At 44.1% G+C, this 14944-nt stretch overlaps 1 protein-coding gene across 1 annotated transcript in view; it reads left to right on the top strand.

Moving 5' to 3' along the window:
* Positions 1-13104, top strand: part of vipr1b (vasoactive intestinal peptide receptor 1b) — a 70841-nt gene extending 57737 nt beyond the window's left edge. Inside the window, exons 7-13 of the mRNA XM_068052195.1 lie at positions 1286-1439; positions 2774-2834; positions 5314-5380; positions 6496-6587; positions 8431-8560; positions 9843-9884; positions 12916-13104. Coding sequence (XP_067908296.1) covers positions 1286-1439; positions 2774-2834; positions 5314-5380; positions 6496-6587; positions 8431-8560; positions 9843-9884; positions 12916-13104 — 735 coding nt within the window. The remainder of the gene's footprint in view (positions 1-1285; positions 1440-2773; positions 2835-5313; positions 5381-6495; positions 6588-8430; positions 8561-9842; positions 9885-12915) is intronic.
* The last annotated feature ends 1840 nt before the right edge of the window (positions 13105-14944 follow it).

Raw genomic sequence — 14944 nt, 5'->3', positions numbered from 1 at the left:
GACTCAGATAGTTCAAAGCAGAAGCTCCATGCAGACCTGCTGATAATTTACACTTAAAGTGATCTGTTAAATTTGTGTTTTCGGGTAACAGGTTGTAACTGTGTCTGATAGTCTCCCGGTAAGCAGTAGGACCCCAAATGTCCTCTGCTTTGCCACTGCCTGTCCACTAGTTGCATTCCTTTTGAAAAGAGGAAAACAAAGTATAGTTGTAGCATGACTATACAGAGAGATAATGAAATACTCCATTGGTCCGGGTGCTACCAGACTGCTGGAAATGCCATCGGAGCAAATGGCTGGGCCCTCGAGTAATGGTGGGAAATGTTACGGAGTTTCGCTTGACTACCTTTGGCGAAACTGTGCATAACTTTCCTTCAAGTAACTAAATGAATGGACTAAAGACTAGGTGAGGATAGATTGTATGAGGTCTGTGAAAGGAAATGAAGTGGGTGGGATAGAGAAGATTGAACGGTGTCTATTGAAGAATCATAGAAAGTTTACGGCAAAGAAAGAGACCACTTTTCATTCGTTGGATGTGGGCATCACTGGTAAGGCCAGCATTTATTGCCCATCCCTAATTGCCCTGGAGAAGGTGGTGGTGAGCTGCCTTCTTGAACCACTGCAGTCCATATGGGGTAGGTACACCCACAGTGCTGTTAGGAATGGAGTTCCAGGATTTTGACCCAATGACTGTGAAGGAACGGCGATATAGTTCCAAGTCAGGATGGTGTGTGGCTTGGAGGGAACTTGCAGGTGGTGGTGTTTCCACGCATCTGCTGCTCTTGTCCTGGATGATAAAGGTCGCAGATTTGGAAGGTGCTGTCTAAGGAGCCTTGGTGCTTTGCTGCAATGCATCTTGTAGATGGTACACACTGCTGCCACTGTGTGGCAGTGGTGGAGGGAGTGAATGTCACCCTATGCACAAACAATCAAGTGGGCTGCTTCGTCCTGGATGGTGTTGAGCTTCTTGAATGTTGTTGGAGCTGCACCCATCCAGGCAAATGGCGAGTATTCCATCACACTCTTGACTTGGCCCATCATGTCTGCACTGGACTCTCTCTCTTATTGAGGAGATTCAATGAATGGACTAAATACTAGGCTAGGGAAGATTATACAGTGCCTGTGGTAGGAAATGAAATCGGTGGAGTAGAGTCCATTGAAGGACAGAATGTACAAGGTCTTTAGAAGGACAAAGCTTGATGAGCCAAGCTACCATTTCTTGTGCTTTCCCAAACTTGACTAAAAGGCGACTTGCTTCCATTGTAATGTATTTCTCTCTTCACCTCAGGTTGGCTGTAAAGCTGCAATGGTGTTCTTTCAATACTGCATCATGGCAAACTTCTTCTGGCTTCTGGTGGAAGGCCTCTACTTGCACACGCTGCTGGTTATATCGTTCTTCTCGGAGAAAAAGTACTTCTGGTGGTACATACTAATCGGCTGGGGTAAGTAAGGTCCATACATAGGCTGTCAAATTTTTCTGGTTCCCATTTGCCCTTTGGGGCTATTCCTGTCATTTGTGTTTGACACACACAGGTTTGTAGAGAGCTGCAGGTCCTCGGAGCGTATTTGAAACATTAAGATGGATGCTCGTTGGCGAATGAATACGGTGACATTGTGGTTCTGCTACTGCTCTAAATAATCTGAACAACACAAGTTCAGATCTCAAACTCTGCACTTTGAAAATTTGAGTTTAGTTTGAAACATCTTCAGCAAAAATGCCAATAACTTAGAAGTGACCAGAGTGTTGTAAAAACCAAACTGGTTCACTGATGTCCTTCATGAAAGGAGCCCAGTCATTCGTACCCGGTCTGGCCTATCTGCGACTGCAGTCCCATGCCAACGTGGTTGACTCTTAACTGCCCTCTGAAGTGACCCAGCAACCCAGTCAGTTATATCAAACTGTTAAGAAGATCCACTGGGGCAAATAGAGGGATGGGCAATAAATGGTAGTCTTTCCATTGATGTCCACATCCCAAGAATGAATTAAAGGGCAACAGGATCCGGATAGCTGAGGAATTATAGGGCAGTTCTTCCGATTGCTCAGTTAGATTTTCCAGTGAGTGGCTGAGCCATGTAAACCAGGAAGGTCTCAGATTTCATCTCCAGTCTATACTGAGTGGAGAGTGATAGAATAAACTAACCATTTCGCAAAACCACAGGTGAGAGTTGTGTTCAGAACAGGAGATCAGTGTCCTAAGTCACCCAATAAATACAGCTCGCAGAGCTAGGGCAGGATGGGGTTTCCTGCTCTTCCAAAATCATACGGAAAAAATAAACCTGATTCCATCTTTCTATATACATTCATGGGATGTTGGTGTCGCTGGCTAGGCCAGTATTTATTGCCCAAATCTAATTGCCCTTGAGAAGGTGGTGGTGAGCTGCCTTCTTGAATGGCTGCAGTCCTTGTGGGGTAGGTACACCCACAGTGCTGTTAGGGAGAGAATTCCAAGATTTTGACCCAGCGACAGTGAAGGAACGGCAATATAGTTCCAAGTCAGGATGGGGTGTCACTTGGAGGGGAACTTGCCGATGGTGGTGTTCCCATGCATCTGCTGACCTTGTCCTTCGAGGTAGTAGAGGTCGCGGGTTTGGAAGGTGCTGTCGAAAGAGCCTTGGTGAGTTGCTGCAGTGCATCTTGTAGATGGTACACACTGCTGCCACTGTATGACGGTGGTGGAGGGAGTGAATGTTTAAGCCAGTGGATGTGATGAACATTAAATGGACTGCTTTATCCTGGATGGTGTCCGAACTAAAATCATCTTTAATTCTTTGACAGGGACTCCGATGCTGTTTATTGCCACTTGGACCATCACTAGAATTCATTATGATGATGTTGGGTAAGTGTTGTTTGTTCACTCAGCCACAAAGCAAGTTTTAGGATTCCCAATGTGGAGCGATTTTCATCTCCCATCCAAAACGGGTATAAAGTCAGCAGAGCTGCTCAACCCTTCCTCAATTTTGGAGGGGGTGCGGCGGAGGGAAGAAGGGAGCAGTGTTTCTTTGGAAGGTAAAGATGGAAGACTCCTGCTCATTCTGGCCCCACAAATATAAAAGACACCGACCACACTTGGAGTACTGTGAACAGTTCTCTCCATATTATAAAAAGAATATAGAGGCATTGGAGAAGATGCAAACAAGATTCACAAGGATGATACCAGTACTGAAAGGTTATACCGATCAGGAAAGGCTGAACAGACCAGGGCTCTTTTCTATAGAAAAGAGAAGGCTGAGGGGTGACCTGATCAAAGTCTTGAAAATTCGGAAAGGGTTCAATACAGTCTGTGGAGCAAAGATGTTTCCAATTGTGGTGAAGCTCGGAATTGGAGGATAATAATGTAAGGTAATCACGAATAAATCCAATTGGGAGAAATGTCTTTACCCAGAGAGTGGTGAGAATGTGGAGCTCACTACCACAAGGAGTAGTTAAGGGGAATAGTATAGATACATTTCAGGGGAAGGTACATAAATACATGAGGGAAAAAATAGACAAATCTGCTAATAGGGTTAGCTGAGGTAAGGCCAATGTGGAGAATATACACCAGCACAGACCACTTAGGCTGAAGGCCTGTCTCTGTGCTGTAGATTTGATATAACTTGGATTAAGAAGACTAGCAAATCAGACATTTTGAAATTCTCACAATGACATAATATTCACGAGGTGAATAAGCTGGCCAGCATTATGTGTTGATTTGGCTCATCTCAACAGGAGTCACGATGTAATTGAACCTTCAGCACCCACCGATTAGAAAGAGGTAATCAGCCAGGGTAGTTGCTGCTGATCCATGACCAGGTTGGCAGTGAACTGAGTGGGTATGGGTGTGTGGCATGGATGAAGAGAAATGTGTTCAACTTAGTGCAATAACATCAGGTGTGAATTACTGTCTGGGGTTTCTGCAAATGTCGGGTTGATAATACAATTGAGAATCAGGCTGAATATAGAAAGTTAAGAGGGGAAGTGAGAAAGGAAATAAGAGAAGCAAAGAGAGAGTACGAAGAGAGACTGGCAGTTAACATAAATGGGAATACAAAAGTCTTCCATCAGCATATAAATGGTAAAAGGGTAGTAAAAGGAGGAGTGGGGCGAATAGGGATCAGAAAGGGGATTTACACATGGAGGCAGAGGGCATAGCTGAGGTATTAAATGAATACTTTGCATCTGTCTTTACCAAGGAAGAAGATGCTGCCAAAGTCATAGTGAAAGAAAAGGTAATTAAGACATTGGGCTGAGTTTTATAAGCCCGCTGCCGTGAAAACAATGGTGGTCCACCCGCGCGGCCCGCACGATGCGGAGCCACCGCGATCCTAAGCATGGTGGCTCATTTAAATAGCCGGGGTGGGCCACCCCCCCAACCACATGGAAGGGGGGCTATCTGTCCCCAGCAATGGCGTCAGCTGCCTGTGCGCAGGTACTGACGCCATTTTCAAAGAGCTTTGAGCCCGACAGTCAAATTTAAATATTTGTAGCGCAAGGACATAAAAATAAATAAAGACATTTTTTCTGCCCCTCTCCCACCCTCAATAACAATTAAATGAATTACTTGCCCTCTTCCCCCCAACAAAATACTTACCTTGTCCACCTGACCTTCCCACCTCACAAAGTGCATAAACTTTAACCTCAAAACCTTCCCACCATCCCCTACACCAATGATGTTACTTTGACCCCCCCCCCCCCCCACACTGAGAAATTTACCTCCTCCCCGTCCCCACAAGTGTTCCGCCTCATTTCCTCAGATGGGGATCCGAAGCCGCAGGAGTGCCGGCAACCGAGTCGAAGATCGGAGCGGGACCTCAGGCGATGACATAAGTATAATTAATGCATTCATTTATATTTATTTGAATATGTGAATGGGGGTCCCGTCACTGAGCGGCAGGGGTGGGGGTGCGCAATGAGGCCTCGCTGCCTCCCGCAAAATCGGCCCTCTCCCAGAGGCATTTTCCAGCCCCCCCACCCCAGCTACGAAACCCGACGTCGGGGGTGGGGGGGTCTGTAAAATCCAGCCTATTGGGTGGGCTAAAAATTGATAAGGAGGAGGTATTAGATAGGCTAGTGATTAAAGTTGATAAGGCACCAGTACCGGATGAGATTCATTCAAGGATACTGAGGGAAGTAAGGGTGGAAATTGCGGAGGCACTGACCATAATCTTACAGTTCTCCTTAGAGAGAGGGGTGGTGCCAGAGGACTGGAGAATTGCAAATGTTACATCTTTGTTCAAAAAATGCAGGTTCTTTCTTTTTTTCTTTCTTTTCTGTGACAATAAACTTCAGCCAAATGAGTCTTAGCTGGTTTAACTGTTGAATCATTCTTTGCCTTTCAGATGTTGGCACAGTATCGACTCTCCGTACTGGTGGATCATTCGGGCCCCAATTCTGATATCCATCTTGGTATGGAAGCACCATTCATGTTGATGTTCAGTGGGGATTTTAACTCTTGTATTAAAGCCTTTGGGACAGGTGGGATACCATCCCAGGAGCTGCATGGCGAGAGCAGGGCTCATTAACCTCCCTCTGGCCAGCTGCTCTCCTGGAATAGGTGTTATTTGGGCCTACAAGGATAGGGTGACGAGGACAGTAGGTAAGGTAAGCCACACAGGGTGGGGGGTGAGGAGTTTAAGGAGGGGAGGCCCGACGCAGCAGTGGCCCAAACCTTTTCTTAATGGGGCCCAGAAGAGGGGTCCCTCCTCCAGGCCCCAGAAGAGCGGTCCCTCCTCTGGGCCCCAGAAAAGCAAGTTTTACAGTCACATTGCAGAACCTGTATTGAGTTTCTGCCTGGTTTTACTGAGCCTGCTCAGTAGGCAGTTAAAATAACATTGGAGTCCTAATTAAATGGTAGGACCCCCGATTTGCATATATGGAGGAGGCACTGGTTTGAATGAGGCAGTCACAGCAAGCACCCGACAAAACAACAGCGTTAAAATAGCCACGGGGGTGGGAAACAGGCAGGAGGCACACCGTTTGGATTTTAACTCCCATTTTACCTAGTTTCTGTCTGGCAGAAGGAGTTAAAATTCCCCCCCCACTTTAATTTATGAGACAGGTCATGTTAACCGTACTGCTGCTTTTAATATCTAGTGTAAGCTCTGCTGACGCTTGCGTGGATGGAGTGCTAGAGAGTGAAGCAGTTTCCGCTCCGCATTCAACATGGTGGAATGAAAAAATAGGTGAATCCCGGGAAAACACCAGAAAGATGTTCAAATCGGGCAACAGATCTGGAAAGGAGAAAAAACGGCCTGGGTGGCTCTCTTTCAGCAGAGTTGGCCCACCAAGGGATCTGAGTTAACCCTTTAACTCACCTTTCCCTTTCAGTCGCTGGCTTGTTGTATACATGCAGCATTTGTTTTTAACACCAGTACAAGGGACCCTGTAACTGTTTGGTTAAGAGCGTCAGTTTGTAGCCAGGGAGATGGGAGGTGGCTGTTAAAGGATCAGCCTATCACTGCAATCCATTGGTTAGAGTTGCACTGAGCTTCCCAGTTCTAACCTCGTTTTTCCCTCTTTAGGTCAACTTTATTCTTTTCATCTGTATCATTCGAATTCTGGTGCAGAAGCTCCATTCCCCAGATGTTGGACTGAACGATTCCAGTCAGTACTCGTAAGTGTTCTCCTTAATGGCCCATAATGCACGGTAGCATGGCAACAGCTGCATCCATTCACCGTTGGTTAGACTTGTCCTCGTCCGTTCAATCTTGACTTTATTTCGCGCTGCAAGTTGCTGGAAGTGTGAACTGATGACATTGCTGTGAGGGAAACCAGCCATCTGAGTAAACAGACTGACCCCCAACTCCAACCCCCCCGCACTTTCAGCACTCCCAATCCGAGAGCTCTGCTTCTACAACGGCCAGTCAGTGGTAATGGATGAGCTCCTCTTTCCTGATTTCCCCTTTTATACAAAGGATTGAATGGATGCTGCTTTGGTCAATGGCTTCCCACTGTGCAGCCACCTTATCTGCTTGGACAAGTTGCTGACACAGCATGGGGCCCATGTGCCTCTGACAAAGCTGCACCTCCATGGCAAAATACCGCTCAATTTCCAGCTTAATCACCTTAATTTCTTGCCCACCACTTCTGGATAGGTGGCCATCATTCCCGAGAAGCTGCCTCGGGAAAATTCGTGTAGAGGTTGCAACAAATCGGGATAACCGACACGCCATCCTCTTGTGCAGAATGGCCGGCATGCCTGCATCTGAACCCCCTTCCACCCAATGGCAAAATTCAGCCCAAAGAGATGGAAAGAAAGATGGATTCCAAAAGAGAAAAAAGAGACAGAAAAGGAAAATTTGATAAGATATATGCTTTTCGAGTTGCCATTTTTAAAAAAAATCCAACAATTAAAAGATGAAGGAATGAGACTCCACACTTGTCACTTGTCACAGTGCCAGAGATTCATTGGCAGTAATTAACATTTAGCATATTGTTAAGAGGGTTTCCATTTTTTTATTGAAACTTGAGAATCTATATTTTAAAACTGAAAAGGGATTCCATGAATGCTGGAATCTTGAAGCTGAACTTTGGGTGTTTTGTTTTAAAGAAGTTACCAGAAGGTTTGGACTGAGAGTGGAACTATAAACAATTACTGGAAGTCATCTGTTTTCAAAGAGTCCAGCAGGAAGTTGTGTTTTGACCTGAAGGGATGTTTGCAGGGAAGTGACAAGCCAAGATTTATAGATGTCACAAAACTTCTTTCAGGAAAAGTTTTGGTTTCATTTTTGAATGGCAAAAACAGAAGAAGTTTGGTAATTGACCTGCCAGGAGAACAGAAGAAGATCCAGCCAGCTCATCCTTTTATTGAAAAAAATTCCTGCATCTATGAAGAAGTCTTGCATTGAATGTGTGAAACTAAAACCTTGTTGCTGCATTTCCTGCTGTAAGACATATTTGGAGCCTTCTGCAACTGCAACCTGACTGAAACCTTCTGTAGCTGCATGTCTTGGAAGCCTACCCAAACTGATCATCAACATCGCCTGGAAAGAACTGTTCTAGGAAGATCCCATTGACAACCACCTATTCGCCTTTGGGACACCTCACCAGAACAAAGGCCATAGTTCCAGACCTTCTATTTCTTTGTAACAGCTGTAAACAAAAATCGCTTTTATTTTTTTCCCAGTTAACGGTTTTGTATGCATGTGTGTGTGCGTGTGAGAAGTAGGATAAATTAGAGGCTTTAATATTTCAGTTTATGTGCATGTTTTACTTTATTATTGGTTAAGACTTGGTTTATAATAAACAGATAATTTTGTTGTTTTTATTAAAGAAACCTGGTCGGTATGCTTTATTCTGGGGAAAATAGAGTATCTGATTGTTTTGGTAAGTGGGAAAATTTAAATATATGTTGTGACCTGTGGAGAAGCGGGACTGCACTCCTCCCGCTGGTCGTAACAATATTATTAGAAGAATCTCTGACTTTACGTGTGATTTCTCTTTTCCTCTTTAAACAGGAGGCTCGCAAAGTCAACTCTTCTGCTGATTCCTCTATTTGGAGTCAATTACATTGTGTTCGCATTCTTCCCTGATAACTTTGAAGTGGAAATAAAGCTGGTTTTTGATCTCATTCTCGGATCTTTTCAAGTAAGAAATTCCTGCCATTGCTCATGCACCCTTTATTTATTTAGAGATACAGCACTGAAACAGGCCCTTCGGCCCACCGAGTCTGTGCCGACCATCAACCACCCATTTATACTAATCCTACATTAATCCAATATTCCTACCACATCCCCACCTTCCCTCAATTCCCCTACCACCTACCTACACTAGGGGCAATTTATAATGGCCAATTTACCTAACAATCTGCAAGTCTTTGGCTGTGGGAGGAAACTGGAGCACCCGGCGAAAACCCACGCAGACACCGGGAGAACTTGCAAACTCCACACAGGCAGTACCCAGAATCGAACCCGGGTCGCTGGAGCTATGAGGCTGCAGTGCTAACCACTGTGCCAACCCTAGTTTACTAAACTTGAGCTCTGCTTCTCATATCCTAACTCGTCCCAAGTCCCATTCACACATCACCCCTCTTGCTCGCTAACCTATCATCCTGGACCCCGAGCACCTCTATTTTAAAACTTTCATGCTTAAAATCCCTCCATGACCCTGTCCCTCACTATCTTTGTAACGTTCTCCTGCCCTACAACCGACCAAGAACTCTGAGGTCCTCCAACGCTGGTGTATCCTCTCTTCCTTCACAACATCATTGGCGGCCATGTCTTCACCCATCTAAGCCCTAAACCCTGGAATTCCCTCTACCTTTAAAACACTGTTTAAAACCTGCCTCTTTGCTCACCTGTCCTTGACATTAAAGACACTTAGTAAATGTAAGTTGTTGTCTGTTCAAAGCAGGCCCTTGTGGTAGATTTTATTGGTTGGTTATGGTGAAGCACATTCTCGAGAGCAACTAGGGAAGGGCAATAAATGCTGGCTTTGATAGCTATATCCATATCCTGGGAAAGAATTAATTATACATATATATATATTATTTATTATATATATATATTATATATATAATATGTATAATATATATATAAGTATATATATAAAAATATATTCACCATCCTCTGTGTAAGTTAGTGAGATCTAAATTCTTCACTTGGCCTTCTGAGCTTTTGTCTATGTATCTAATGACGGAATTTATGGTTATGTCAATCACGCAGTTAAAGTTCAATCTAGCCATTAAAATCATGCATGTAGTTGTTGATAATTCATGTAATTATGTCCCTTTGTTATCAGTTCTTTTTATGATAGATTGACTATGTTAAATGTAGATTGTAGTGTATCTGTTATAGTATAGTGTATCTTGCTTAAACATTGAAACATTGCCCATGCTATAATAATGGTTTCCACTTGTTATTTTCCGCAGGGTTTCATTGTGGCCGTGCTGTACTGTTTCCTGAATGGAGAGGTAAGAGAAAGAGACAGTTATTGTGTGCTATATACAATACATATATGAGCACTGCCTCTCTACAAGACTCTACTTCCAAATGACACATTTTTGTCACAGTTTGTGTCAACTTGTTGCCCATTCCAAATTCCTGTGTCAACATTTATAAATGCGAACTTGTCACACTGTCATTACATCCTCCCAACAGTTGTGGCACTGTAATATGTGGGTTTTGCATCTCCCAGGTCCTCAGCCTGTAACACATAGAAAAATCTATGTTCCAATAAACTCTACTCTTTTTTTTCCTGTGCAATTAGCTCAAACTTTGCTTTGAGTATAAATAATAACACAAAATATTACAGTAAGATAAGGATAGAGGTGGGAACTCGGTTATGTGGAGAGACTAGAGAAGCTGGAGTTGTTTTCCTTACAGCAGAGAAGGTTTTTGATAGAGTAAATAAGGGGAAACTGTTTCCACTGGCAGGAGGGTCAGTAACCAGAGGACACAGATATAAGATAATTGGAAAAAGAAACAATGATAAGGTGGGGAGTGGGACTAATTGTGACTTTCAAGGAGCTGGCACAGGTAGAATGAGACAATGACTTCCTCCTGTGCTGTATAATTCCGTGATTCTGTGACTTTAAACTGAGCACTGAATGAGATCTGTGCACCTTGTTCAGTTGTTCCCAGCCCTCTAAGCCCATCTCGCCCTTGATACAACACTTGATCTGGACTCAATGCCACAGATGATTAACTTCCATTAAATTAAAAATCTGGTATCGGTGCATGTTTCTTGTCTGCAACCTTCATTCCTGTTGTCGCAATGTTAGATCCTGTCAACATTTACCGTTAGAATTTGTAATGCAATCTGTCACAATACAAATTCTCTATGTAAACAGCTCCCGGTGACCTTGTAATTACATGCTGCAACCACTAGGTAGGGTTATATCCTCTATCCTCTGGCATGCCATGAGCAATGCTGCGGGAGGTCTGCTAATATATTAATAATAATGAAAATGTGGTGCAGGTTATTTCTTTTATTTTGTCAAGCCTAATATAACTTTTTTTGAGTCTTATTTCCTGCTGACTGCCTGCTTTGTGTCCTGTTGGACCCTTATCAGTGAAAATAATTGCTGCATCTGTTATATCTGTGTGTCAGCCATGGTGAAATGGACAGCACTCTCATCTCTAAGTCAGAATGTCGTAGGTTTAAGCGCCACTCCTGAGACTTCAGCACATAATCTCAGCTGACAGTACTGAGTGCATGCTGCATTCTCAGTGCCGCTGGCTTCTGAATGAGGCACCATCGGCCCCTGAGGCAGATGTAAAAAATACCACGGCACTGTTTTAAAGAAGAGCAGGGGAGTTTGCCCCAGTGTCTTGGCCAATGATCATCCCTCAACTGACATCCCTAAAAACAGATTATCGGGTCATTATCCCATTGGTGTTTGTGGGAGCTTCCTGTGGGCAAATTGACTCTTCACTTCTGAGTTAGAAGGTTGTGGGTTCAAGTCCTGCTCCAGAGACTTGAGCATGAAGTCTAGGCTGACCGTCCTTGTGCGGTGCTGAGGGAGTGTGCAAATTGGCAACTGTGTTACAACAGTGATTACACTTCAAAAAATACTTTGTTGGCTGTAATGCACTTTGGGACATCCTGAGGTCCTGAAAGATGCTATAAAAATATTGTATTTTTTTCCAGCATGTAACATATATTCCAATGGATGAGGTACCAGATGTTCTTCCTGGCTGCAGGGTGGAAAAAACTTCCCGTTTTCAATAAATACTCTGCCTGCAATAAACCCCTTCCTCCATCTCTCTGAATCCACATTGTTAGAGAAGTCGACCAAGGTTTTTTGTTGTCTGTGCACTGGCATAGTTAGATCACTCTCCCCATCTCCCACCCTGCACCCCTCCCCCAATCCCAGAGTGCACTTTGAAAATTGAAACATGAACCAGCCGTGGCTCATTGGTAGAACAAGGTCCTGGGTTCAAGTCCCACTCCAGGGCTTGAGTGCTAAGATCAAGGCTGAGGTAGCACCGCACTGTCGGAGACATGAAACCAAGGCCCTATCTGCCTGCTCGGGTGGATGTAAAGGATCCCATGGCACTATTTCAAAGAAGAGCAGGCGAGTTATCCTTGGTGTGCTAGACAATGTTTATCCCTCAATCAACACCACAAAAACAGATGTTTAGTTTAGTTTAGAGATACAGCACTGAAACAGGCCCTTTGGCCCACCGAGTCTGTGCCGACCATCAACCACTCACTTATACTAATCCTACACTAATTCCATATTCCTATCACATCCCCACCTGTCCCTATATTTCCCTACCACCTACCTATACTAGGGGCAATTGCTAATGGCCAATTTACCTATCAACCTGCAAGTCTTTGGCATGTGGTGATCTGGTCATCATCACATTGATGTTTGTGGGAACTTGTTGTGTATATTGCCTGCTGCATTTCCTATATTGTAACAGGTATTATACTTCTAAAGTACTTGATTGGCTGTAAAGCACTTTGAGACATCCAGTGGTTGTGGGATAAATATTGGCTAGGATACCAGGGATAGCCCCCCCTGCTCTTGCTTTGAAATAGTGCCTTGGGGCACCTGAGAGGATAGACGGGGCCTTAATTTAACATCTTGTCTGAAAGAAAGCACCTCTACCAATGCCGCACTCCCTCAGTACTGCACTGGGCGTGTCAGCCTAGCTTTTTGTGGTGAAGTTCTGGACTGAGACTTGAATCCACAACCTTCTGATTCAGAGGTAAGAATGCTACCACCTGAGGCACAGCTGACACGAGTAGGCCTGGCATCAATCGGTTGTTGTTGGGTAAGGTTATCAAGTGATACAGAGCAAAGGTGGATAAATGGAGATTGAGGTGCACGTCTGCCATTATCTAACTGAATGGCGGAACAGGCTTGAATGTTGAATGGTCCACTCGTGTTCCTTCAAACTGATGGAAAAAGCATTAAAAAGGCCCTTCTGTTTAAATGACGATAATCAGAATTGCTTATTTTGCTGATTTGTTTTATTGTTAACTGTGTATAGGTTCAGTCTGAATTGAAGAGGAAGTGGAGGCGATGGCACATTGAGAGGTACGTGGGAGGAGACTTGAAGTACCACCACCCTTCCATAGGCAGCAATGGGACCAATTGCACCACACAGATCTCAATGCTTACCAAATGCAGTCCTAAAACCAGATCGTCAAGCTTTCAAGCTGAGTCCTCCATTGCGTAGCACAGGACACCTCACCTTGAGCGTTCAGTTAAACTTAAATCCTACACATCCCGAGTTGGAACTTTAAAAATCACAGCGAAACTTCATAACTATGTTGATTTGAAAGCCAGTGTTCCTGGGAAATTGAAACAAACGTCCCCAAGGAATGGGAATTGATATTTTCTGTCTCTGAATTGCCATGGTAAGAAGGTAAGGCAATCATCTTCAGATGGGTCAAGATTGGCTTCGCAGACAGTGGTCATTTACTGCAAACCAATTCCAACAGATATCACTGAGTGAGTGACTAATTGACAAGGTTAAATTATTGTATAATTGCACAGTTCCCAAGGACCTAAGCTCTGGAATTCCTTCCCTACACCTCTCTGCCTTTCTATCTCACATTCCTCCTTTATGACACTCCTTAAAACCTACCTCTTTGACCAAGTTTTGAATGTCTGATCTAATATATCCTAATGTGGCTGGGTGTCATATTTTGTTTTATAATGCTCATATGAAGCACTTTGGGATGTCTTCTTATGTTAAAGGCGCTATATGAATGTATGTTGTTGTTATATACAAACCTGGTTTTAGATGCCAGTTATTCAAACAAAATGCAAGATCCCAGCTTTGTTCTGTAAAATGTTTTCCATTTTAGTCGATCTGGTTTTCCACAGGTTAACGCAGATATCGGGGAGTGTGACGTTAGGGCATACAAACTGAAGTCACTAATTTCTAATCAGGTTATTCCCTACACAGCCCATGTTTATGGCTTTGAAAAATTTTATTGACTTGTGTCAATTAAATAGTTATATAAAAAGCATGCTTTTTTTCCCCGCTAACCCTTCCACCCAATTTATGGGTGTAGTATTGATGATTTTCACTATCTTGATCGGGGCTGGTTGAGTAGTACTCTTGCCTTTGAGTTAGAAGGTTGTGGGTTCAATATCCCACTCCAGAGACTTACACACAGAATGTAGGCTGACCATCCAGTGCAAAGCGCAGGGGCAGAGAGTATAACAATAGGCAAGTCATGCTGCAGCTGTACAAAACTTTAGTTAGGCCACACTTAGAATATTGTGTGCAATTCTGGTCGCCACACTACCAGAAGGGCGTGTAGGCTTTGGAGAGGGTACAGAGGAGGTTTACCAGGATGTTGCCTGGTCTGGAGGGCATTAGCTATGAGGAGAGGTTGGATAAACTCGGATTGTTTTCACTGGAACGACGGAGGTGGAGGGGCGACATGATAGAGGTTTACAAAGTTATGAGCGGCATGGACAGAGTGGATAGTCAGAAGCTTTTTCCCAGGGTGGAAGAGTCAGTTACTAGGGGACATAGGTTTAAGGTGAGAGGGGCAAAGTTTAGAGGGGATGTGCGAGGCAAGTTCTTCACACAGAGGGTGGTGAGTGCCTGGAACTTGCTGCCGGGGGAGGTGGTGGAAACAAGTACGATAGTGACGTTTAAAGGGGCATCTTGACAAATACATGAATAGGATGGGAATAGAGGGATACGGTCCCTGGAAGTGCAGAAGGTTTTAGTTTAGGCAGGCATCAAGATCGGCGCAGGCTTGGAGGGCCGAATGGCCTGTTCCTGTGCTGTGCTGTTCTTTGTTCCTAGTACTAAGAGAGTGCTGCACATTTGGATGAGATGTTAAACTGGGTCCCTCCAGTCTGCCCCCTCATGTGGATGTAAAAGATCTCATGACAGTCTTTGGAAGAAGAGCAGGGGAGTTCTCCCCGGGACCCTGGCAAATATTTATTCCTCCACCAACATTACTAAAGCAGATTATTCTATTAACACATTGCTACTTACGGGAGCTTGCTGTACATAAAATGGCACTTTCTATGTGAAAACAGTGACAGCA

This window comes from Heterodontus francisci, chromosome 2 (genome assembly GCF_036365525.1).
Source record: "Heterodontus francisci isolate sHetFra1 chromosome 2, sHetFra1.hap1, whole genome shotgun sequence".
In the NCBI taxonomy this organism is placed as follows: Eukaryota; Metazoa; Chordata; class Chondrichthyes; order Heterodontiformes; family Heterodontidae; genus Heterodontus; species Heterodontus francisci.
Note: the sequence above shows the minus strand (reverse complement) of the source record. Positions and strands in the feature narration are given on the sequence as shown.